This window comes from Hyperolius riggenbachi, chromosome 3 (assembly GCF_040937935.1).
Source record: "Hyperolius riggenbachi isolate aHypRig1 chromosome 3, aHypRig1.pri, whole genome shotgun sequence".
In the NCBI taxonomy this organism is placed as follows: domain Eukaryota; kingdom Metazoa; phylum Chordata; class Amphibia; order Anura; family Hyperoliidae; genus Hyperolius; species Hyperolius riggenbachi.
Window position 1 is genome coordinate 93522573 of NC_090648.1, and position 27320 is coordinate 93549892.

The following is a 27320-nucleotide window of genomic DNA, read 5'->3' on the forward strand; positions in this document are numbered from 1 at the left end:
TAGGCCCTGAACAAGCATGAAGATCAGATATTTGACTTAAAGAGACTCTGTAACAAAATTTTCAGCCTTATTTATTCTATCTTATAAGTTCCTATACATGTTCTAATGTGGTCTGTCTTACTGCAGCCTTTCCTAGTTGCACAGTGGTTGTATTATCTCTGTTATATAATCTAATCTTCTTTCCTTTGTCAGCTTTGTCGGCTCAGGCAGGAATGTGCTGCTCTGCTGCGATAGGTAGAAGTTGTACACTCCCTCTCTACGCCCCCTCCAAGCTCTGTGTAAGTCACAGTCTGAGCTCCTCTCAGCCTATCACATGCCATGTCTTTTGTTTGTAAACACTGCCTAAAACTGGCAATTACAAGCCAGGATTGCAGCAGAGAGTGGCAGAAACAGCACAGAGGGGCACAGGAGAACATAATGAATAAAATGGTATGCTTTTTATTGTAAGAATTTTAGAGTACAGATTCTCTTTAAGTTTTACTGGATTTGCTGCATGCTTGTTCCAGGTGTGTGATCCACACACTACTGATATATATTAAGGATCAACAGGATGCCAGGGAACTAGTATTGTTTAAAATAAAACAAATATGACAGCCTCCATATCCCTCTCACTTCAGATGTCCTTGAAGTAAAAACTTGCGATTGGGTGCTCTTTAATGAATGATGCAAGGGATAGGAACCACTGCATTACAAACTACCAGGAATTTACTCATAAACACTCAGTTTATCAAAGAGAAAAACAGGCAATGGTAATAGAAGTGTTTTTTTTTATGTCACAGCATAAACCTTTCATTACAAAAGCTGCAAGACACTGCCACCTTGTGGCCAAATAACAGAGCAACATGAGCTGCGGCTCCAGGCTTGTATTGGCAAAGTGTTTGATGCTTTCCAAGGCTGTGAGTGAATAAAATACATCAGTAGATCATGCATATTCTAAACCGCCTCACCAAAGTAATTATTGTGCCATCAAATGTAAACAGTCGTGATTTCTCAGAAAATGCAAAGAGATATTTCACGTTAGAGAAACAATATAGACAGCAGAGAAAAAAAAAAAAAAAAAAAGGAAAAGAAAGTTGAAGGTGAATTTCAAACATACATTCTTCATACAACTCATCTATGTACTATTTCAAGTATACGATTGCAGAAAAGGATTTACATGGAGCGTATGACATAGAGAGTAAAAATACATACGGAACAGTGAAGTTTAAAATGGAAGCAATAAAATCAATAAAATTCTATATACGGTACTTTTTTGTTGTTATAAAACAAAACTGCAACATAATGTCATGAACTGCAAGCAGTGAACCATATCTCCCTTCTATAGCCCCACTGTGTACTCTGCACTGCCAATAGTATTGTAAAATCAACAGTGGTTTGGGAATTTCTTTGAGAATCTGGGTTGGTAATAAAATTTGATAATTTATTGGCTGCTGTTTGTCTTTTTGTTCAATATGCATCAATACAAATTCAGTTTTAGAATCACTTTATAATGTTATTTAGGGCTGTTTTACACTGAAAATCGTTTGTATCGGAAACGATTTGCCGATCAAAATGGCACTGTGATGAACCGCTTAGCAGCCAATTTATTTAGCGGTTTGCAAGTGCTCCAGGTCAATTTATTATAGCACATTTTTTTATTTCTTATTTGTTACATTTCCTTGCTAATAATTAGTTTTGCTGCAATGTGTATTTATGGCCACTTGTCACTAGGGGGCAGTGTGAGGCAATAAAAGAGGCCTTCGGCTTTCAGTTTCTATTTCCTCTGCCAGCAGAGAGACATGAAAGCATTCCAAGAATTTACAGCACAACGAGTTCTACCTACTGAGGTCAAAAGCAGAGCACTAATCTCAAACAAGAGAATTCCTTTGAAGCTACTGATGGGTTAACAGTAATTGTGGTGCCCTTTTTTCACTGGAGTGATTCAATTTTAATGCAAACACAGTGCATATATGTTTCCTGCATTTCGCGAATGGGAGCCCTAGAGAAACCGCATAGCAAGCATGGTGTATTGAGACCAGGGTTGCTCGTAAACTACGCCAGTGCGAATCTACGCGTCGTAGTCCACAACTACGCATCGTAGTTCATAGACAAAGTTTAAAAACATTGCGTACGTATTTCCGCGTAGTCGTAGTACCGCCATTCGAAGCTTCGCCCGCTACGCGTAGTTGACGTATGTATTGTGAAGTCTATAGGGATCATTGCGCATGTGCAGAAATATTATTGCCCTTCTATACGTATACAATTCCGCATTGGAAGGTGGAATGTACGCATATATTAGTTCACCCTTGCGCATATTTAGCGGATTATTGCGGAAATTTCTCAGCATAAGGGCAGAAGCGTCCGCATACACTACGCTTCGCACTATGCAAAGCTGCCGTATTTTAACACGTAGTCTACGAAATGCAAACATAGCGAAGTTTCTGATTTCGAAACCGTAGTTTGCGAAGCGCAATTTCGTAGAACTACGCGTAGTTCCAGCGTAGCAAAGTTGGCTGACTACGACCATCCCTAATTGAGACTTTATTACGAACTCCCATTTAAAAAAAATATTCACACTTTTTTAATGTCGTATATTGCAATCATGCGTGATCACACGATCATGTCACAACATGCATGGTGTGAATAGAGACATTTGCCATTGCATTGTAGACCTTTAGTGACCAGTGTGAAACAGCCCTATCGGATTCCAATACAGAACAGTCCACCACACCCCTCCCCCCTTCATCATTGGAGGATTCCAGAGGACTGATAAACCACCTCACTGAGAAAACAACTCACTCAATAGTGCAAACCGGGAGAAGCATTCAACGTTTTCTAAAATACATAGAAAGTAAATTGTAGCTAAATATAGCTCATCTCCAATCATCGAGGATAAATAATTTCATGCAATGTGAAGGGTGAGATGTGTTATTCCAAACCTTTCCCCACAAGGCTCAGCTCCTAAAAGCTAAAGCCAAATGCCAGATTCACATTTTCACTGTAGTTCTGGAGAGAGGTTAGTAACAGGTTTGAGACTGAAAGTTGGAAAATATTTATGAATGGCAGAAACAGCAGCAACAACAAACATGTTTTGTAGAGTGGGGAAGATTTTGACTGTCTAATTGGTTTTTATTTCCATCCTGCCCCCAGAACTAACAGTTTTCATGTTAAAAGTCTTAACACTAAAATGAGCACTGCAGCTGAGTGTCATAAAAAGAATGTGCTGAGCTATAGTGCTGGTCAAAAAGTGTTTATTTCCAACCAGGAGAGGGAGGAGGTGGGCATTGTGGCTCTGAGTTCAGCAGTGAGGGCTACCCCCTTAGATGATGAATAACCATTCTCCTTGTATGCAGCTAGTGGAGTCACACCTGGAACAAGTATGCAGCAGGTGGAGTCACACATGCAACAAGTATGAAGCCAATGGAGTCACATCTGGAGCTAGCATGCAACCAGTTGAGTCACACCTAGAACAAGTATGCAGCAAGTAAAATCACACCTGGAACAAGGATGCAGCCTGTGGCGTCAGACCTGGAGCAAGCATGCAGCAAATGGAGTCACACCTGGAGCTAGCATGCAGCCAGTTGAGTCACACCTAGAACAAGTATGCAGAAAGTAAAATCACACATGGAGCAAGTATGCAGCCAGTGGAGTCACACCTAGAACAAGTATGCAGCCAGTGGAGTCACACCTAGAACAAGTATGCAGCCAGTGGAGTCACACCTGGAACAAGTATGCAGCCAGTGGAGTCACACCTGGAACAAGTATGCAGCCAGTGGAGTCACACCTAGAACAAGTATGCAGCCAGTGGAGTCACACCTAGAACAAGTATGCAGCCAGTGGAGTCACACATACAACAAGCATGCAGCCAGTGGAGGGACAGCTGGAAAAAGCATGGGGCCTGAGTAGTCACAGCTGGAACAAGCATGCAGCCAATGGAGTCACACATGCATTAAGTATGAAGCCAGTGGAGTCACACCTGGAGCTTGAATGCAGCCAGTGGAGGGACACATAGAACAAGAATGCAGCCAGTGGAGTTACACCTGGAGCTTGAATGCAGCCAGTGGAGGGACACATAGAACAAGTATGCAGTCAGTGGAGTTACACCTGGAGCTTGCATGCAGCCAGTGGAGGGACAGCTGGAACAAGCACGTTGCATGAGTAGTCACAGCTGGAACAAGCATGTAGCCAGTGGAGTCTAAACACCCGATCTGCCTCAAACATATCTTGTCTCAATATGAGTTTTCATCAGAAATCAGAATAATGCCACCTCTAGCTATGTACAGCTTGGTGCAGCTGCTCAACACACACCCCTACATGTGATGCTTGCATCTCCAGTGTATGCTGTGTTCTAAGAGACAATGCTGCTTGCTTGGGTGTTGTGCTCGTCCTTTGCTTCTAATCATTTTGAACTCACATACTTGTAGGCCCCTTATTCAATCCATACTTTCTCATTTTTACTAAGTGATATGTTCACACCTTAGCAATAAAATGCATTTTAAGCCTCCAGCAAGCAAGAATATTTTTCACACAGTACCTTTATCACCTTGCAGAGTGCTGAAAACAGAAAATTAAAAAGTATCTCCTAGGAGAAAACTCAAAAGAAAAAATAAATTGAATAAGGGCCAAAGATAGAAAGATCATCAGGGCTGCATTTATATTTAATGTCCCTCCTTCCTTCCATGTAAAACCTGAGTCCCAGGTCTACATGCAACAGATCCCACCACCCATTCCATGTGCAGCCCACCATTTACAACTGTCTCTTCCTTGTCACACAGCAAGTCTACAGATACAGCTGACTTCCTTTTCATTCCATATGCAGCCCTCCTACTCCATATAAGCCCATCTTTTACTTCCACGTGCAATCGTCCCCTATGTGCTCCAACCCACTTCCATGTTCAGCACTCTCTCCAATATAAAATATCCCCCATGTACAGTAGCCCTCTCTCCCATGCACAGCATTCCCAATGTGCAATGGCTCTTCCATGTACAATATACCCCAAGTGCAGCAGCCTTCTTTCCCATGTACAGCACCCCCAATATGCAGCATTCCCCAAGTGCACCAGTGCTCTCTCCCATGTACAGCATCCCACTGTGCAGCATGCCCTAAGGGCACCAGCCCTCTCTCCCATGTACAGCATCCCACTGTGCAGCATGCCCTAAGTGCACCAGCCCTCTCTCTACCATGCACAGCATTCCCAATGTGCAATGGCTCTTCCATGTACAGTATACCCCAAGTGCAGCAGCCCTCTCTCCCATGTACAGCACCCCCAATATGCAGCATTCCCCAAGTGCACCAGTGCTCTCTCCCATGTACAGCATCCCACTGTGCAGCATGCCCTAATTGCACCAGCCCTCTCTCCCATGTACAGCACCCCCAATATGCAGCATTCCCCAAGTACACCAGTGCTCTCTCCCATGTACAGCATCCCACTGTGCAGCATGCCCTAATTGCACCAGCCCTCTCTCCCATGTACAGCACCCCCAATGCGCACCAGCTCTCTCTCCCATGTACAGCACCCCCAATGTGCACCAGCCCTCTCTCCCATGTAAAGCATCCCCACTGTGCACCATCCCTTTCTCTAATGTGCAGCATGCCCCATGTGCAGCAGCCCCCATTTGAAATGACTCTCTCTTCCATGTACAGTATCCACCACATACAACAGCTCTTTCTTCAATATACAGTATACCCCATGTGCAGCAGCCATTTCTTTCATATATACAATAGCCCTACATTTCCATGTGCAATCTCTCTCCTTGGGCAGAAAACGATTACATTTACAGCCTTCTCCCTTGTACAGCATCCCTCTAGGCCTCAGCCTATTGTGGTGTTTGCAGACATTTAGTCCAGCAGGTCAGGTGTTCAGACTGCACTAGGTAACCAATGGCTGCTCCTTGTTGCAGGTATGAGACTCAGTCACTACTACAGCTCAAAGATCACCATGACAACCAGGGAACTGGCCTCCATATTCCTCTTACTACAGGTTGTATTTACAATCTGACTCAAGTTTTGCATGTCTAGCATGATCTTGCCCTGCAGAAAACATTACATGAAAATTCATGGTTTGTCGTTCAGATTTTTTGATAGGGACTATTGATTAGAAAAATAAAGAAAACCCTGCCCTGTTGTATTTCTAAAAGTCACACAATCACATAAAACCTAAAATCACATTGCATCAGTGAGAAAGGAGAAAAACACATTGATTGGTAAAGGATGTAGAGTGCTATTGGAACTGATAATCTGATTCAGCATCATCATTGCTGTTACCGCAAGCAGCAGCCTCCAATCTTCCTGGGATGGCGATTCACCTGCAAAGGCCTATGGGTGATTTCTCTGGAATAAGTATTGCTGTCATTATACGCCTATGAGCTTTCCTCTGAAGAAGAGGGGATTTGCTAATGTTACAACCAGACAGAAGGAGGTTCATACAGTCCATGATTCCATCAGCCAGAAATAATGTCTACCAGGTTGGCACTTCCGTGTCGGGCTTAGGATGGAGAAATGGTAAGCAGGGATCATCGTAGGCAGAGGAGCAGTAAGATCTGGTGTGAGCACAGAGACTAACCTCTGTTTGCATTAGAAATTCCAATAGGTTCTGTTCCCAAGCAGAGGTGCATTGTGTGCCACCACTTCCTCCATCTGGGGGGAGGAGTCTCAGCATTTGTGTGCAGCTTCCTCCATCTGGGGGAGGAGTCTCAGCATTGCAGACGAGGGCCATCTTAAGAGGAAGAGCACCAGTTCTTGAAGACTCCTCAGTACTTTCTCCTAAAATTGATAAAGTCTGTGCATTTCAAAATCACAGAAGTACCTAAGTCAGTGTAAAAAGTTGGAGGATAAGTCAGATCAGCAGATGCGGGTTATACTGGTGGGGCGGGAGGTGGCCGTGCTGGGGTGATGTTAGGATGAGTTTCTCTTTGGTGAGGTGGTGGAGGTCTGCAGAGGCAAGAGAAGAAAAAAAAAGCTCATCACAGCTCAGCCAGTAAGACAGACACATGGAGCGGTACTGAAGCTGGCAACATACAAGTCTGGAGGACTAAATGTGCAACAGAAGATAATACAGAATTTGCTCCAGATGAGTCAGAACCAGAGAATGGTGATGAGTTTATGGGGTGTCCCCTGTGATATGAAGACAGCCTGCTTGATTCATCTCAGGGGAACTAAAGTAGGAGGTGCCCCAAAATAACAAAACAATTAGGAACAGTATAAAAGGGCGACGCTTACCTCACTAGTGATGCAAAATAACAGGAAAATTACTTTATTGGGGGGGGGGGACTAGACATTGCGTTTCATGGATTACAACCCACTTCCTCAGGTCGATATCAGTGTCTTCAGTGATGTGTGATTTTGCTTGGAACACCTAGAAGGCCGACCCTCTGCTGCTACTCTGTACTTTATATGCAGTGAATGGACACACAAAACTTATCCTACAAGACGGTCAGAAGCCCTAGGGACTAATAATTAAAATATAACTTCTATTGGTGTATTTAAAAAGGAGGTGCCTATACATATACCGGTACTATATACTGCTGGTACGTAATTCAAGGTATCAGGTACATGACTATTGTCTTACACTGAAACGGTGTGGAGGGGATGGATCATTGGTAGGTATAACTCAGCCCACATCTAGAGAGACGTGGGTTGGGATGGGTTATACTGGGATGGCCCTGTAGACAATAAAGAAGCTACGAAGACAATAGAACCTGTGGGTTATTGCTGGGAGAATTTGTTTATCATTGCTGAGTTGTAGAAACCTTTCATTGAATGCGTTACACAGATTAGATGCAGGCGGGGTTTAGCTGGTTTATTATTTGGCAGCAATGATGAGAGCCAAGACATTGTGAGACAGAATGGGGACGTTACTTACCGAGATGGTGTGTGCTGAGGCGGCGGTCTGCCCCCGTACACAGGAACAGGGTAGTTATTCTGAGGATAGGACTGTTAGGAAAGAATAAGTCAAAAATGTGGTGTTACAACTAAGAAAGTTTATTCAAAATTATGTTTATAAAGAACTGTAACCGTTTTGCCACATCTGCATTTTCACTCTGATAACTGTGATGACTGAATTTCTCCTCTTATCTACCATATTCACCTCTTCCTACTCCTGCATACAGGATTTCTCACGTGCCTCTTTCCTTTGGAACTCCCGTCTTAATATAGTTCTACACTGTCCAACCTTGGAAAAATGAATGTATTATTTTGGACAGATTGGCCACAGAAAGATCATGCTTGGTTGACGTGTTTTGTTATTGCAGAAACTTCATAGCGAGTTCCCACAGCATGCTGGCTCTAGCTTGCCTGCCCCCTACCCTCTCTATACAGCAGAACACACTACTCCGTCCGAGAACTGACCACCATGTCTGTACAGTGATTGTTTCAAATATGCCACCCACATCAATCTATAAAGATCATTTTTAGTCTAAAGTGTAAAGTCTAAAGTGTGTACTTAACTCTACACATGAGTTCTACATGTCTCCTCTTCCCTCCTAGCAAAGTGAACTAAGCAGACCAGACAGGCTTACTCAGCTATATGTAGGAAGTACTATGCTTTTTGTATTGCTTTATTTACAGATGGGTGCTAAACTAAACTAAATGGTTATTTGTATAATAAAGGTCAAGCAGTAACAAAATACATGTACATGTACTAGTGTTCATTTGTACTTCTATAGCGCAGTCTAGATTTCCTGATTCCTGATTTCTGCTCTGTTTATGTTTTTTATATATAGGAGCCATGAGGGTCCCACTAACAGGAAGTGATGTCAAATCTTCAAAATTAAGGCAGCAATAAAAAGCCAGTGGAGATTCTGGTTCTTTTCTGCACTATACACAAAAATGATATTTTTATTCCTGAAGAAGTTGTGCATAAAGTACAATAACTAAACCAAAGCCTACTCATTCAAAGCTCCCCTCCAGTCACAAATCTGGGTATAATATCTCATAGCTTAGTAACCAAAGTACTCAAATGCTACCCATTGTGACATCTACAGCTAAAAATCCTGTTGTAAAAATTCATGACATGACCTGGAAGTTAAACTAAACTCAGAACTTCCTCTCTGCTCTAAAAGATTAGCCAAAGCATGACCTTTATGAAAAAAATAATCTTCATTACAATTTATGGAAATCCTAAAAAAACCCTGAAGTTTTACTTGGTCTCACTTTTACAGAAGACACTGAAAGGGTTAAGCCTCAGTGTTTACTACATGGAGAGCTGCCTTGGCAGAGCTCCCCTGCAGTCTATTTAGGGTTGCAGATAACAATTAATTGGACACTTTGATCTGCCTAAGCAAACAGAGAACACAGAGAAGTGAACTTCTTCAGCAACTATATGTGAAATAAAGACTTTTCATTGTCTGCTGTGCAAGAGTTCTGTCCGCTTGAAGCATATAAAGTCAGAGAACTAGAAGCAGGTTTGGTGCTGCTGCTTGAATTCCATCATCCTGATGTTAACACTGCAGAGTGTGGGTCACAGACAATGTTTGGAGGAAATTGGAGCCTGTAGCAATTACAATCTTTAGTACAGGAAGAAGCCAGAGTATGGGCTCTTAATCAGGTACTCAGGTACCCAAAAAGTGATTTCATATCAGTTAGTCAAAGAGGCTCTACATAGACAAAATAAGCTCTATCACTAAGTGCCAGGAATAGGAAAATATTTGGAGTGGGCTGGTAAGACCACGGGCCATAAAACTAGTGTAGCAGAAACATCAGACTCTTCTGCACTGCATTACTTACAGGTTCGTGACTTGTCTGATGAATATTTCTGTTGGGTCCTGCAGGTGGCATATTTCTCGGAGGGGCACTGGTTGCTTGTCCTCTCCCTGGAGGGGCATTTTGCTGGTTTCTTGGAGGCATGGAGGCTGGAGGAATCCTGAGAGGTTGTCCATGCGGAGGACCATTTACTGGACTTGTGAAACCATCCCTGCCTGCTGCATTGGTAGGGGTATTCCTCTGAGGACCTGCTGGTGGACCAGCCCTGGTTTGGGCATTCCTTGGTGCTCGTCTGTCTGCATCTTGTGTTGTCCTATTATAATTAAGTAATAGACAATAAGTTTATGAAAATAATGTAAAATCATTTGAACCCTTGAACATTGCTGTTCTCCTGCATGCTCGCTAAAGAGAACTAGTAAACTAATTCACAGATTCTATAAATATGCTACTAGTGCACATTTATATTGACTGCATTTATGCATTTATTCAATATTTGAAATCTTTATAGATTTTTTTCAATAAGCCTCAGCCGAGCCCTGCTGACAGCACAATACTTAGGGAGCATGTTTGCCAATTATGGCAGGTCATTACTGAAGAGTTGCAATGCTTCCTGCATTGTGTATTGGCTGTCACATAATTATATTTGAATGGAGTTGTCAGTGATTACAACTGGTTTCACAGATTAGTTGGTACAAATTGCAACTAGTTGCTATAATTAGCATCCAGGAAACATCACCGTTACTCATGCTAGAATCTGTTATTCGGGTGGTTGCTGTTATTGAACGTTTTACCTCAGCTATGGGGCAGCCTTAGTCTGCTAGTGCTTCACTTACTCGTGCTGTTGTGACCTTTTCTTCCTGCAGAATCTCTGTTTAAGGCTATTTCTTTTGAAGAACACAAAGGTTCCCAATGCCAGCAGTGGGACAACTAAGAAGAAGAAGATCAGCAGTCCATCCCTCAGAGACGTGTCCTTATCTGTGGTGAGAAAAAAAAGGTTAAGAATGTATGGAACACCATGGGCTCGATTCACAAAGTGGTGCTAACTCAGTTAGAGACTTTAGGCGTGATAACTATTGTACCACGCTGGTGAAAAGCCAGTTTAGGCATGATACGTTTAGGCATGATACGTTTAGGCATGATAAGTTTAGATAAGTCTAGATCGCGCGCAAAGTCCCGCACGCAAAGCAGCGCCGTTAAACTGTATGCGAAGTGCTCCAGACTTTGCTCGCGCAAAACTTTTGATCAGCTGTGCACTGCGGTGCTAACCCAGTTGGTGCTATAGTTATCATGCCTAAACTTATCACACCTAAACTTATCACGCCTAAACTTATCACAACCAAAACTTATCACGCCTAAACTTATCACGCCTAAACTTATCACGCCTAAACTTATCACGCCTAAACTTATCACGCCTAAACTTATCACGCCTAAACTTATCATGCATAAACTGAGTTTAGGCGTGATAAAGGGCTTTTTACCAGCGTGCTAACTGTTAGCACCGCTTTGTGAATCAGGTCCCATGTATGGAACACTAGGCCTGATTCACAAAGCGGTGCAAACTGTTAGCACGCTGGTGAAAAGCCCTTTATCACGCCTAAACTCAGTTTAGGCATGATAAGTTTAGGTGTGATAAGTTTAGGCATGATAAGTTTAGGTGTGATAAGTTTAGGCATGATAAGTTTAAGCACCAACTGCGTTAGCACCGCAGTGCACAGCTGATCAAAAGTTTTGTGCTAGCAAAGTCTGGTGCACTTTGCATAGAGTTTAATGGCGCTGCTTTGCGTGCGGGACTTTGCACGCTATCTACACTTATCTAAACTTAGCATGCCTAAAACTTATCACACCTAAACTTATCACGCCTAAACTGGCTTTTCACCAGCATGGTGCAATGGTTATCATGCCTAAAGTCTCTAACTGGGTTAGCACCGCTTTGTGAATCGAGCCCTAGGCGTGATAAGTTTAGGCGTGATAAGTTTAGGCGTGATAAGTTTAGGCATGATAAGTTTAGTCATGATAAGTTTAGGCATGATAACTATAGCACCAACTGGGTTAGCACTGCAGTGCACAGCTGATCAAAAGTTTTGCGCCAGCAAAGTCTGGTGCGCAAAACGTCGCATAGAGTTTAATGGCACTGCTTTGCACGCAGGACTTTGCAATCTAAACTTATCACGCCTAAACTTATCATGCCTAAACTGAGTTTAGGCATGATAAAATGGTTATCACGCCTAAAGGGCCTGATTCACAAAGCGGTGCTAACAGTTAGCACGCTGGTGAAAAGCCCTTTATCATGCCTAAACTCAGTTTAGGCATGATAAGTTTAGGCATGATAAGTTTAGGCGTGATAAGTTTTGGCGTGATAAGTTTTGGCGTGATAAGTTTAAGCGCCAACTGGGTTAGCACCGCAGTGCACAGCTGATCAAAAGTTTTGCACTAGCAAAGTCTGGTGCACTTCGCATAAAGTTTAATGGCGCTGCTTTGCGTGCGGGACCTTTCAAGCGATCTAAACTTATCTAAACTTATCATGCCTAAACTTATCACACCTAAACTTATCACGCCTAAACTGGCTTTTCACCAGCGTGGTGCAATGGTTATCATGCCTAAAGTCTCTAAGTGGGTTATCACCGCTTTGTGAATCGAGCCCTAAGTGCTTATCCCTCAGTGTCTTACCATGCAGCTCTAATGCCTGGTACACACCATGCAATTTTCTGCCACTTTTTTTTTTTTCAACCAGAGAAAAGTTTGATCAAGTAAAATTGGTGGTCGGTGCAGCTGCAGTTTGTCTGCTGGCGTATGCGCACACTCCAGCGGGAAGACGTAGCAAGAGTGCGTGCCCTCTGACTCAGACATACTGCGCACGCATGCACAGTATGTCCGCTTGGGCGCCAGCTACGTCTTCCCTTGGGAGTGCACGCCTACTCCCGCAGACATACTGTGGCTGCGCCGACCCTGCCAACCACTGCTTTGGACCGGCACCTTTTTTAAATGAACGGAAACAGACGCCGGGCCATGAAAGGTGCAGTAAGCCTATGCACACCTCCCCCACACACAATTACATAATTAATTAAGGGCTAAAGTATCCTTTAAGTCTGATTGTGTGAGACTCTTCAGACACAGGATTACTTCTGACATCACTGAACAGATCCAGCCATGCAAACCAAGTCCTAGCAAAAACACAGCAAAGTTGCAGTCCCTGCCCCCCTGCTCGCTGAACTGGCTCTACTTCTAGAAGCAGCAGCAGGACAATTTACGTCAATCCTCGATAAGCAGAAATATTGCAAACCATTGCATATACTGCTATCTTAATCACAATACAAACTGACATACCGTTATAAGTAGGGCCGCTGTCCATACTTCCGCCAAAGCCCTTCTTCCTGCAATCAGGGAAGGCCCAGCCATCACTACAGTGGCAGTTCTTGTTGCTGTTGCACACCTACAAGACAATAGTCACACCATCAGCATGTTCTGTGGAGCCTACCTCTCAATGTCATGAGGTTATTATGTATAGGAATATAAGCATCTCTTCTTAGCTCATACATGTCAAACTCTGGCCGTGGGCCAACTCTGGCCCGCAGACTCATCTAAGTTGGCCCTCAAGTGGTTTCCCTACTTTGCCTTATGTTTGGCCCACTCTAGACCAGCAGAGAAGCTATACAGGGGTAAAGCCCTAGATCACCAGGGAAGTCATATGGGGGAGTGAGGGATAAAAGCAAGCACCAGGGAACTGTATAGGGGAGGGAGTGGGGTCACTAGACACTAAGGAACTGTATAAGGGGTGAGGAGGGCCACTAGACACCAGGGAACTGTATAGGGTAGAAAGGAGGGCCAATGGACACCATGGAACTGTATAGGGTAGAGAGGAGGATCACTAGACACCAGGAAACTGTATAGGGGAGAGAGGGGCCATCAGACCCAAGGGAACTGTATAAAGGAGGGAAGTGGCCACTAGACATTGAGGTTGGCCCATGACTTAGTCCCAGTGTTTAATTTTGTCCCAATTTGTACTTGAGTTTGACACCCCTGTCTTAGCTCATGCTTGAGTGGAGCTTGCATTGCAGCATTGGAACTGCCAATCAGCTCATGCCCATTGCTTACTGTTAATTACAGCATACCTATAAATACCTTCTTAGGCACTTGCTGGTATGTTCCTGAAGGTCCTGTACATCCAGCTGAGACCCCAATGATGGGGAGAGTGCACAGGCCACCGCAGAGTCACCTGCAGGACCTCTGAGCACACACTCCACACACACTGGAGACTAATTCCAGCAATAGAAAGAAAGAAACATGGCAAAAGGAGGAGAAAAGGGTAGGAAAGGAAAATAAAAGAGAAAAAGGAATGGAAGGGGGAGAAATCGGAAAGGTCTAAAAGAGAAAATCTAGAAGAAGATAATATATAGAACGTGTATTCCAAAGTGTGGGGCCAGTAGTGGTACAAGCCTTAGGTCGGTTTCACACTAATAACCAGCGTTTTGGTTGCGGTGCGATTGGACGTAGCATTTATACTTGTGTAGGATGCAGAGTCCTGTACTTACTGCATTCCTGGCCCCCAGGGCAAACAGGAGGGGAATGGAGCACTGCGATAAGCCTTCACAGAAGACTTTTGGAGGGCTCGAGTTATAACCAAGTAAACATATGGCAGCATTTTCCATACTGTACTGTAGGGACGCTGATATAAAAAGCCTGAGGAGGACAGTATTATTAAAATACAACATACTCACCCCATTCCCTCCACACTTCTCCTGTACGTCACAATCATATGCCAGTATTGAGGCACTCACACAATTGAAATTCTTGCAAACCTGAAAACAATTAACATTATTCAGCTTTATTATTTTTTTATTATTAAGCATTTATAAAATGCTGACATTTTCCACAGCCTGCTATTAATGAGAGCCTGAGGTGGGCTCATATAAAAAACAAACAAACAAAAAAAAAAACGTAGGCTACCTGATCCGGGGGGCTGAGTGGATCAGGTAGCCGCAAAAAACGCCGCTCCCGTGGGCAGCAATGGCCCACTTTTATGACCTCTAAGTCACGACGCTGGAATGAGAGACTGTCTCTCATTCACAGCATGCAGGGAGGCAGGGGAGCGGCAAGGGGCGTGGTCTGGGAGAGATCTGCCCAATGGCAGCTCTGAAAACCCTGCAGGAATGCCCCTGGCGGGCGTCTTGAACAGGGAACCCTCTCCCCTATGTTCACCTCAGAGAGAGCGACAAATATTGTAGCTAATCTCAGGGGGGGGGGCGCATCGCGTGGAGGTTGGGGGGGGGGGGTTGCAGAGAGCGGCGGTGTGGGGACTCAGAGGCATGTCATGAGGCAGAGAACATGCCTCTGTGTCCCATCTGCCTCCCATGGAACCGCCTCAGGTTCTCTTTAAGTATCTATGGCAGCAGGCCAGGCAGGAAGTGACGCTCACTTCCTGTGGCCGAAACGTTCACGTGCTCGGAACCATATCGCTAAAATACGCTTCTGTGTATGCGCGACAAGAATACTTGCGGCGGGCATTCTAAAATATACCTGGCACCATAGACATGAATTCCGGTCCGCCGCAGGTTGGCGCAGAACCGCATGGTAAGGTAGGATTGCCCTTGTGTCGCGGATGCGGTGAAAACGTCACTTCCGTCGCATTGTGCTGCACTGCGTCGGTATGAAAGTCACCATAGAGCAGGGGTCTCAAACTCGCGGCCTGCGGGCCATTTGCGGCCCTCGATACAATATTTTGTGGCCCTCGCCGGCAAAAGCTTCCTTATAGTTCGCTTCAGTGCTCCCAAGTAATCCGCCGCATCCCCACCGCTAAACGAGGGCTGCAGAGCCCCCAAATCGCCCGGGGGGGCAATCCGCTGGCATTTCCTGGAAGGGGCAGAGCTTTCAGCTTCAGCTCTGCCCCTCCTGACATCAATCGCCGCACAGATCACCGCCTCTCCCCGCCCCTCTCTGTGAAGGAAGAGTGAGAGGGGCGGGCAGAGGTGGCGATGCGCCGCAATTGTGAAATCCCTTATGCGGCCCAGCCTCATCCTGACTTTGCCTCCTGCGGCCCCCAGGTAAATTGAGTTTGAGACCCCTGCCATAGAGTGTCATTGCCCTGCAGTGTGGTGCAGTAAAATTAACACACCACACCGTCCCAGGGCCCTTAAACATTTGGGGAATTAACTCACTAACTCATTAACAAAAATAACTAGCTGTCTGAACCTACTACTTCCTATAACACAGAATGGGTGCCAGCGGTTTATCTAACAAAGCAGAACAACAGATACTGGCTGTAGGGATTACCTTGCCTTCTTCACACTTGGTGCCTTCATTGACCATGGCAGGATCAGGGACATCTGTGCCCAGCTGGAAATCCACTCCCCAGCATGTTATGCCAGTGCCAGGGATGGCAGATTGGATAATCGCTGGCTTAATGCCAAATATTGGCATGGATTGCACATTCTCACACTGCAGCTTCCCACACATAGCATTCCTGTAATCAACATACAAGGGTATGAAAGCTGTGGAGGAAAAGTACCCTTCACTGTAAACGCTTCCTGCACTCCAATGAAAATTATTCCGATTAGTGCAATTTAAAGCTGAACTTCAGGATCAGCCAAGATGTGTCTGAGTTACCTTCAAGTAGTAACTGCCCACTCACTGCTATATGCACACAGTATATGGGGGTCATGTGACTGTTTCATCACTGCTTCTGGATTTATGACACACTGTGTGTCTATTGTACTCCAGCCCTTACGGGATCTGCAGGAATGAATGGGCTGATATATCACAGGACAGAATCACAGAACTCCACTAGAGCCTGGAATAGCAGGAAAGAGAGCTGGAATGATCAGATTTTGGGAAATCTGCCCAGTGCATCCCAAGCAATAGGGCAGTGTTGCTTACAGGTGGGCTGGCAGCAATCCAATAGCCTATTATTATTAGAAATATATTATCAATTGTAGAACTAAAAAACAAAGAGGATTAAAATTCCTTAAAATAAAGTTCATCCAGGACCATATAGTATATAATAACTATCAAATGTTTGAATGAAATGACAGAAATAAAGCTTAAAAATAATTTAAATTGAATTACTTGTAAAAACAGTAAATATATCAACAAATAATTGCCTGTGCCCCCATGATATATCCGTGTATTGGAGCAGAGGCTTTCCTAAAGTCAGGTATGCAGTTAGAGGAATAGGCACATCCACAAAGTTACGAGCATACACAACCAATAACGTACACGACCGGATGGGGGGGGGGGGGGCGGCATGCTTGGCGCAGCCATGTCTCTGCCATCCATGTGACCTCAGTCATCTTCTGCTCCAGTGGTATTTGAAGCTCTTAAAGGAAGTTAACATTAAGCGATCTTACCTCTGATGAGGAATGGATTGTAAAAATAGTTTATAGGACATTTATGACAACGCATTTCACAGGCCTTACCCGCTTCTTCAGGTCAATAAAACAGTGTGTTAGATGAAACAGCATGGACTCAGAGCATCTGTTTAAAAGCTTTTATTTACCCAAAGAAGCTGGTAAGGCCCGCCAAACTCATTGTCATTTGTGTCCAATAAACTATTTTTTACAATTTATTCCTCATCTGAGGCGAGATCGTCTATTTTTAACAACCTTTAATGGGTGGGGCGCCTCCTCCCACCCATTTCAGCATCTATCCCCTAGCTGGGGATTCTCCCCTGTGATATAATTTGCACAGTTTTTTTTTTATTTTTGGGCAGAGCGACTGACAACACCATAGAGAAAAACCCAAATTTATCCACGTGGAGGTGGAATTCTCCACAGGCTTTCTACCGTGGTTGCCTCTAGCAACTCACCTTTATACAGCCTCTTCCAGTTCTTTTATACCATGGAGGATTGCCAAGAGAAATGTGCGAGTTCCTGACAACTATTGTTTTCTAAAACAAGCACTGTAGAAAGGGTGGCAATGTTGCTTAGAATTATGCTTAGTGAGTACTGTATCACCAATAAGACTGGTTTGCTTCAGCACCAGACCTAAAAGCTGGATCCTTTAATTTGTTCTCAAACTTATTCCTGTAGCCACTAGAGGTCACTGTTTAGTGTACTGTTTAGTGTACAGGGGACAGGCTCTCTGAAATATTGAGTGAGAAACTTGACACCCATACATCAAATTGCGGCCACCAGTGGCTGAAGGGAAAAGTGTTGAGTACGAAGCTTCCTTCAACTGCTAGGACCGGTGCTGGATAAGGGAAATACTGCAGGGAGGTAAGGGGAAACATCTGAGGAGTACAAATGATCAGCAGATTGTCTTTAAAATCGTACAGTTGCAGGCAAATCTTCTCTGCTTGGTTTCCTTACAACTCATGTAATGCACACCCAGTAAAAAGAAAACTCTAACAAACTCTGTTCTCAAATCACTAATTCACTTTCCTAAATTTGTAATTGTTAGTAAAAGTGAATAGGGGACTATGCTGTTATTAGCACATTTGGATGTAGCCATCCCAAGTCACATAACCCAGGTTCCCTTTAGTAAACTGCTATCTGCCATGAGATAAGACATTTCTTCCCAAGCTAGAGAGTTGCTCTCACTACCAGCACAGAGCCATCACCTGGCCCTGACTATGTGCTCCCTCTGTTTCTGAGAGACTTATGCTGGGAATACACAATGCGTTTTTGCGTTCGTTTTTGCCATCGTTTTCGCTTTCGATCGATTCTACTCTCGATTCACTGCTCGATTCCCCTCTCGATTCCTTATCTTTTCTTATCAATTACATTCACTTGAATGAGGAGAATCGAAACGAAAGTAGAATCGACCAGATCCAACAGGTTGGAATTTATCTATCGAACCCATCTATCTAAAGTAAAAACTTAACGTGTATTCCCAGCATAACCCTTTGTGGATTGACCTGCACTGCAGCTCAGCAACATCCAGCACTGCAGTTCGGCAGAGTCTTATCTTCCTGTGCAGTTCCTACTTGCTGAGAGTGTAATAAAGCATTTAACCCCCTACAATGTGTTTCTAAAGGCTATGTGTACCACTCATCACCCAGCCATGCATGCAATAAGAAACCATTACTGGACAGAAAGATAAGACACTGAGCTTTGGCTGCAGTGCTGCACACAAAAAGTTCATTTCATAGCAGCAGAAGGAGGATGCGGAAGGGGTCAGGTGAGCTCTGTATTCAAAGAAAAAGATCTCCTGATGTTTCCTCCCTGACTACCTCATGTGGGTGGTGATGGGATAAAAGGAGGGGTTTGAACAGCTCACAGACAGCTGTTCAGTCAGACAAGCGACATCCATCTTGGCACAGGAAGACAGTTTTGTAAACCCATTAAGCCGGGTGATAAAAAATATCAATATCATTACTTACTTGGTATCACAGGGCTTGTATGCACTGCCCTGGAATCCACAGTTCCCAAATCGGTCCCCTTTGGAGTTCACCTCTCGGAAACAAACTGGATCAGCGGACTTTGCCTCTAAAAAAAAATCACAATCAAACATTAAATGTTACATATATGTGTTCACTGTAGGACAGAACCAGAGTTACACACGAGGCCTTGATGTAGTTGCTACGACTTCCCACTTGACTGCAAAAGTAAGTTCAATATCTCTGTTTTTAATTAATTTTAGAGGCAGATATTTTTGTAGACTTAAAGGACAACTGAAGTGAGAGGGATATGGAGGCTGCCATATTCAGTGCCTTTTAAAGAGAACCTGTATAAAAAAAAAAAAAAGTCCCCTGGTGTGTACTTACCTCGGGAGGGGGAAGCCTCAGGGTCTAAATGAGGCTTCCCCCATCCCTGTAGCTGCAGACAATCCAGCGCTGGCTCCCCTGAAGTCTCCTGCAATCCTTACGCCTGCAGAGTAGAGCGGACCAGATTGGAATCAGCTACTTCCATCTATTTCTGAGACCAGAGCGGCAACTGCGCCTGCGCTGGAGCCGGAAAGGTAAATATTTTCATGCTCGCCGTTCCAGGACCCGCAACGAGACCACCGTGGGACAGAGGAGGATGGGGGAAGCCTCAATAGGATTCAGAGGCTTCCCCCTCCCGAGGTGAGTACCCCCAGGGGCATATTTTTTCATACATATTCTCTTTAAGCTATACCAGCTATACCAGCTGCCTGGCTGACCTGCTCATCCTCTGACTCTAATATGTTTAGCTATAGATCCTGAACAAGTATGCAGCAGATCAGGTATTTCTGACATTATTGTCAGATCTGACAAGATTAGCTGCATCCTGCTTTCTGGTGTTATTCAGACACTATTGCAGCCAAATAGATCAGCAAGGCTGCCAGGCAACTGGTTTTGTTAAAAAGGAAATAAATATGGCAGACTCCATTTATTTATTGCTTCAGGTTCTCTTTAAAGCGGTATCGTCACCATAAAAATCAAATTTCAACAGCAACTGGTCTGAGTGTATTTAGTGATAAAGATGCTAATCCTGCATTCAAAACTTTCAAAACTTTTTCTGCTTTTATGATTTGGAGTTATCACATACTTAACCACCCTGGCGTTCTATTAAGATCGCCAGGGCAGCTGCGGGAGGGTTTTTTTTTAATAAAAAAAAACGATTTCATGCAGCCAACTGAAAGTTGGCTGCATGAAAGCCCACTAGAGGGCGCTCCTAACCCATATTTCTGATCGCCTCCGGCGATCCGCAGTAACAAGGAAGGCCGCAATGAGCGGCCTTCCTTGTTTCGTTTTGCTCGTCGCCATGGCGACGAGCGGAGTGACGTCATGGACGTCAGCCGACGTCCTGACGTCAGCCGCCTCCGATCCAGCCCTCAGCGCTGGCCGGAACTGTTTGTTCCGGCTGCGCAGGGCTCGGGCGGCTGGGGGGACCCTCTTTCGCCGCTGCACGCGGCGGATCGCCGCGCTGCAGCGGCGATCGGGCAGCACACGCGGCTGGCAAAGTGCCGGCTGCGTGTGCTGCTTTTTACAGCGAGCAAATCGGCCCAGCAGGGCCTGAGCGGCAGCCACCGGCGGTGATGGACGAGCTGAGCTCGTCCATACCGCTAAGGTGGTTAAGGAACACTGGCCCTTTAGAAGTCGGTGCCAAAGAATTGCATGCTGGGTGTTCTTTTTATCTATAATCTATTCCTCCTCTTCCCTTTATTTCCCTGCCAGCTGCTTATCTGAAACCTAATCCCCTACTCACTTGTGTTTACAAGCAAGGCTGAGGTGACTCAGCGATTGGAGGCGACAAGAAAAAAAGTAAAGGGCAGAAATGACATCACGAGTTAGCCTTAACTGTGGGCAAAAGACATGGCCCCCACCAGGAACAGAATTCTCGTAATTTACTACATAACATTCACTGAAATCAAAATGTGGACAGTATAATACGTGTGTTATGTAAGTAGATCAAGTATTTATCTACTTATATATGTGTTTTTTTTCCCTGGCATAGTATGGTTGATCCTACTGCTTTAAAGAGGAACTCCAGTGAAAAAAAAATGTAATAAAAAGTGCTTCATTTTACAATAATTATGTATAAATGATTTAGTCAGTGTTTTCCCATTGTAAAATCTTTTAAATACCTGATTTACATTCTGACATTTATTACAAGGTGACATTTTTACTGTTGGCAGGTGATGTAGCTGCTGCATGCTTTTTGGCAGTTGTAAACAGCTGTTGTAAACAGCTATTTTCCACAATGCAACAAGGTTCACAGACAGGAAACTGCCAGGAGTACCACAGTCCTCAGAGTTTCTTGTGGGAGGGGTTTCACCACAATATCAGTCATAAAGCGCCCCCTGATGGTCTGTTTGTGAAAAGGAATAGATTTCTCATGTAAAAGGGGGTATCAGCTACTGATTGGGATAAAGTTTAATTCTTGGTCGGAGTTTCTCTTTAAGCCTTGTGCACATGCTAGACCAGGGATGTCCACTCCAGTCCACAAGGGCAGAGGTCCTCACACATTTCCTGCTCATATTGTTGGGACCGAATCAGAAAAAGTGTGGGTTCATCAGGTAGAACACATTTCTCAATTTCTCAGTCCATCCTAAACACTGGCATGGATATGGCCCTCAAGGACTGGCATGTGACACCTGTGGACTAGATGGTTCTTGGTTGAGGCCACCTGTGCCAAGAATGTATTGTGTGTAAAGTGGCCACTGATCTTCCTTGATGCCTCCGAAGTGATCAGCCTGGCTTAACCAAACGCTGGGCAAGGGTTCTATTCTCCTATTCACCCGCCCTCCTCCCCCCGCACAGCAACAGAACGCCAGGATAGCGACACGTCTGTACAGCCTCAGCCCTGCACTGTCACCCAAGAAATCGAGTCCTGATCACTCTCTGGTGACCGTTCTTATACTTGCTTTGCAAGATGCTTTAAAGAGAAACTGTAACCAAGAATTGAACTTCATCCCAATCAGTAGCTGATACCTCCTTTCCCATGAGAATTATTTTCCTTTTTTCAAACGGATCATCAGGGGGCTCTGTATGGCTGATATTGTGTTGAAACCCCTCCCACAGTGTGATGTCAGGACCATGGTGCTGACATCACACTGTGGGAGCCTTGTTCCATTGTGGGAAATAACAGCTGTTTCCAACTGCCAAAAAAAGCAAGCAGCAGCTACTTCCACTGACCTGCCAGCTGTAAAAATGTCACCATTATGGGTAAACATTGACTAAATCATTTATACATAATTATTGTAAAAATTAAGCACTTGTGTTCATTACGTTATTTTCACTGGAGTTCCTCTTTATGCTTGGTAAACACGCTAGACGACACTTAGCTGAGACGGCTGTTAAGGACCATCTCAGCAAAGAATCTTGTGTGTGTGAGTGCAGAAGCTGCCAGAACTTTAGAGACAACGATGCTTGAGTGCCCAATTAGTGCATTTTCCTCCTCATCCTTCCCTCTACAAGCCACTCCATCATGCACCATGGGTTTTCTCCCTTCCATTGGGAGCCATCACGGCCCGATCCCGATGAACAAGGCTCCAGTAGGTGTTTGAGCTGGGGTACTACCTCGCTTTTTAATTGTTAACCGTTTCATCCACTACAGTTCACACACATAAGTTACAAACTTAGTAGACTACAATTTGACTGATGATGCAGTGAACTATATTTCTATCTGCCACGGTGCAATGCTTCTTCTCTGAGCACTTCTATATGCTGAACCTACCAGCTGATTTTTCTGGTGTAGTGTTAAAGCGGGACTGTCAACCATAAAATCAAATTCTGTTTACACATTGCTCTGTGTTTATTATGCAGTCTACAACCTGGCCCTGCATTGCAAGCATTCCAATATAATCATAAAGGTTTCTGCTGTAATAAATCTTATCTCAGTCAGCCTGGCTCTATATGGTACATTGCAGAGGAGAGAGAAGCTTGTTATCTGCCTTCCCACATTCCTGCTCCTCACTGATTGGCTGAGGGCAGTTCAGTGTGACATAAAGCTGAGAAGTGAAATACACCTCACCCTACTGTAGAAGCTGCTGAAATACGAGCTATACTGTACTCACATGTGTTTACAAAGCAAGCTAGATATGACAGTGCAGTTTTTAGGAGATAAAAAGAGTAAAGAAGGACATGACATCAGGATTGGCTTCAGTAAGAGTCAGAAAAGATGGAAAAAGCCTGAAACAGTTTTCTCTTTTTTTTGCTATAAAAAATTCACTGAAATCCAAACGTGGACAGTACAATACATATGTTATGTTAGTAGAACAAGTATTTATCTACTTATATATGTGGTGTGTTTTTTTCCTGGGATAGTATGGCTGTCCCTGCTGCTTTAATGTTACCGAGCTACAACAAAACAACTTGCAGAGAGCTGTTTCAGGCAGTTTGGACTTTCCCAAGCCGAGTTTCTGAAAAAGTTACAAAGGCCCGGGTCTTGAGCCACTGTTGCCCAAGGGAGGGCTGGACATAAGAAATGGTTTGCTTGATATGAAAGAAATGCCTGCAAATGGAAAAGGGAATCTTGTAATGGGGAGCAACTTACGGAAGAGGAGAGATGCTGCACAAGGGAGCTGTACATGGATGGTAAACACAGAAGAGGGGGCTGCAAATAGAATGGGAGGGGGGCTTGTACATATGGATATAGAGCAACAAGAAAGTAGATGGGAAAAGTATAAATCCGACCCTGCTTTCATCAGTGCTAGGTATGGATTGACATGGACTCTCAAGTCTCCAGAAAGGACAAAAAAAAAGCACTCCGCATGCTAAATACAATTTTACATTTTGCAATTTTCATTAGTAAATATTTAGCTTCCCACGTTTACTCCCATAATGCATCGCTTCACCCCAGTGAGAGAATAGACAAACCATTGCTTTACATTTTTGAAAAGCCACACCTCGTAATTGCACAATATTGGTACATTTGCCAATTATGCTGACTAATGTGTGGGCGTATCCGAAATCTGTAGTAAGAAACTGGTGCATAAAAAATACAAACAGGCCCTTACTGAGTCCAAAGATTCCTTGGCACTGGGCATCATAATACTGGCACATGCCATCGTAGCAGTAGGCTTGGTTGTTCTGGCACGGGCTTCCATTCTGGAAGAATACATCGGGCTGGCAGAAAGGAGATGAGCCATTGCAATATTCAGGAAGGTCACATTCATTGGCAACAGCACGGCACACGGTACCACCGGGGGCAAACTGCAGGAGGGAGGGAGAGGAAGGTCATCAGATCAGCAATGGGATGGGTAACAATGCAAGCAGAAGTTTACCGGACGGTAGCAACCTAATCCTATGTACTTCTGTATTTCCCTCAATTCAGGCTTTCTTCCAGTACAACAATATTTATCCGATGTGTGTACATGTATGTTTTGTCTGTACGCACGTGTGCTAAAGTGAACCAGAGGTGAAAATAAATGAATGAGATAAACAATTATATTTATCCTGCTACTCCTAAAATGGCTTTTTAAAGTATTGCAGGGTTTTCTTTTATATTTAAACCTTTCCAAAGTAGGTTGAATGCGTTATGGTCTCCAATCAGTGGCAGCCTATTAAGTGTCCCAAAGTTATAAAAAGTTCAATATTTCATGCATTTTATCTCTCCCTGCCCTCAGAAGTTGTATTCTGCCAGTACAGCTTTTACGGCTGTAATTTGCTTATCAGTTATGTTTACTATATTCCTGACAAGACAGAAGCGGTCACTTCCTAGCACAACAATGGATGATTTGCATATTTCAGCAGTGATGCATTGTGGGAGACATCTCGGAGCTCACTCCAACCTGAATTAATGCAAATACCTTCTGTTTTAAGAAAGCAAACTTTTGTTTTCCATGCATTTTAGTAAGAGGGCTTTTTGGACCATTGTAGCCCCTTACACACTCCAATGAGTTCTGGGTCACCATGAGCTAGCTGGTTAGTCTGTACCTCTCGGTGTTTCAAGTCCTACTCCATAGAGCCAGATTAATCTATGCCATGCACTGATGAGGATCAACCAAACCATCCTGTCTGTATGCATGTTGGATTATTATGGCTCTGTACAAATAACAAGCTGACACATCATTGCATTCCAGCAGATCTGGAGGTGTGGCTGGCTTCCAGGGACAACAATGGTTCATTTGCATATATTCAGCAGTGATGCACTGGGTGACATCTCGAAGCTCACTCCAAAGTGAATTATCGCAAATTCTTTCTGTTTTAAGAAAGCAAACTTTTGTTTTCCATGCTTAGAAACTCTTTCAGGCAGCAAAATAAAACAAGTAAAACAGCCCTGCTATTAATATATGTGTTGCCCTCTGCATACACCTGTTTATCATGTCACATATCACCTCAAGTACACTTTAAAGCATATCTGTATTTTTAATATAATAATTTTATGTAGCAATCTACAATAAATAATGAGACTGAAATTACAAACCTGCATTAGCAATGAGTACAAACTGTAACACATAAGGAGAATGTGACCCTGGCCACAGTGGATATAGATTTGGCGCAGTATTTTTGATCTCTGGCTTCTGATAATTGTTATTATTATTTAGTTTTTATTTAGGGCCAGGAACCAGGGCAACATCGTTCACAGCGCTTTATAGTCATGTTACTAACTGTATCCCTTAGAGGAGCTTACAGTCTAATCCCTTCCATAGTCATATGTCCATCGTAGTCTAGAAAAAACACTAGATAAACCTTATTCGGAGATTGGGTAATATTAATAAAACGTAACTTTTAATAAAGTCGGGTTAAAATAGATAATACGAACAGATTATACTACCCGATAGTGCAAAAAATGTGATACATTGGGTTGGGGATAAAGGTCATTTGTCTGTCAGACTCTCCTTCAAACTCACAATGCATGTATATTAAGAACCCCACACACAACCCTACATGTTTCGTTTCCTTTAATTGAAAACTTCATCAGGGGTAACCAAAGTGCTAAGTGCCCCAAAAAAATTTTTGGCTGCTGGTAGTCACCTGACTTGCTCACTAAGCTACCTTAATATGTGTAACGTGATTTTTTTTAATGTATATACTTTAGCACTTTAGGCACTCTAGGCACTTAGCACTTTGGTTACCCCTGACGAAGTTTCCAATTAAAGGAAACAAAACATGTAGGGTTGTGTGTGGGGTTGTTAATATACATGCATTGTGAGTTTGGAGGAGAGTCTGACAGACATATTACCTTTATCCCCAACCCAATGTATCACATTTTTTGCACTAAGGGTAGTATAATCTGTTCGTATTATCTATTTTAACCTGACTTTATTAAAAGTTATGTTTTATTAATATTACCCAATCTCCGAATAAGGTTTATCTAGTGTTTTTTCGTATTGCAAATCAGGTGTGTTTTTTCATCGTAGTCTAGGGCAATTTTTTTTAAAAAAAAGGAAGCCAATTAACCTAACTGTATGTTTTTTGGGGTGCTGGAGGAAACCGGAATGCCCAGAAGAAACCCACAGACACATGGAGAACATACAAACTCGGTGCAGACAGTACCCCAGCTTGGATTCGAACCAGGGACCCAGTGCTGCAAGGCGAGGTGCTATCCACAACACCACCGTGCTGTGCATTTACTAATACTGGACTCCATTGTTTTGGTTTTATAACTTGTTTTTGTCATTGTTTTGCTGCATCCTCACTGATTCGAACTCCTACCACTATTTAACCTTGATGCCTTACTATAATCTCCCTTTCCTGACACTAAACCTTCCCTCACTAATATAAACCTGTTCCGCACACTTCATGCTAATCCACATTACCACTGTTAATTTCTACTGATGCTAAACCTTCTATTCTAAATTCTAATAATAAACTCTGACATCCCAACCCTAACACTAACTATACCTATCTGGGTACCTGACCCTAACGGATATTAACCTTCTGTCCGCTCCTCCCTCCCTGACTAAGGCTTCATATACACGCTAGCTTTCCAGAGCAATCATTCATGGTCGGTTACTCTATCTAGTGTCTGAGCACAGGCATCAGTGGCCTGGTTGCTGGTAGTCAGACACAATGGAAAACATTGGCCAATGTTGGGACATCTGCTGCTTCCTTTCCTATCTCCTCCGATAGTCAAAATGGTCTGCTTGGCAGATAGCAAATTATTTTGCAAACACCGATTGGGAAAAAGTGGGTCCCAGTCTACAATTAGCCTAGTAAAGCTTTTTGGCAAAAGTGACAAAACCATAGCAAAGTACTTCCTGTGTGCAGGGCCGGCCCCACCATAAGGCCAAGGTAGCACATTATTGTTAAAGAGATATGTGGCGCTGGCTCACACCCTGTTTTGCTGCATCCCTTGCT

General features: G+C 43.7%; 1 protein-coding gene and 1 long non-coding RNA gene across 2 annotated transcripts in view; one reads left to right on the forward strand and one right to left on the reverse strand.

The window, feature by feature from the left end:
- Positions 1-749: 749 nt before the first annotated feature.
- Positions 750-27320, reverse strand: part of ADAM9 (ADAM metallopeptidase domain 9) — a 153935-nt gene continuing 127364 nt past the window's right edge. Inside the window, exons 14-22 of the mRNA XM_068274597.1 lie at positions 24035-24230; positions 18993-19098; positions 15947-16136; positions 14395-14475; positions 13004-13109; positions 10513-10654; positions 9704-9992; positions 7842-7912; positions 750-6910 (exon numbers count right to left, since the gene is read on the reverse strand). Of these exons, the coding sequence (XP_068130698.1) occupies positions 6835-6910; positions 7842-7912; positions 9704-9992; positions 10513-10654; positions 13004-13109; positions 14395-14475; positions 15947-16136; positions 18993-19098; positions 24035-24230 (1257 nt within the window). The 3' untranslated portion in view covers positions 750-6834. The remainder of the gene's footprint in view (positions 6911-7841; positions 7913-9703; positions 9993-10512; positions 10655-13003; positions 13110-14394; positions 14476-15946; positions 16137-18992; positions 19099-24034; positions 24231-27320) is intronic.
- On the forward strand, positions 10533-26689 carry LOC137562844 (uncharacterized). Its single transcript, XR_011030200.1, has 3 exons — positions 10533-10659; positions 19153-19217; positions 26450-26689. It is a non-coding gene; the product is annotated as an uncharacterized lncRNA (long non-coding RNA).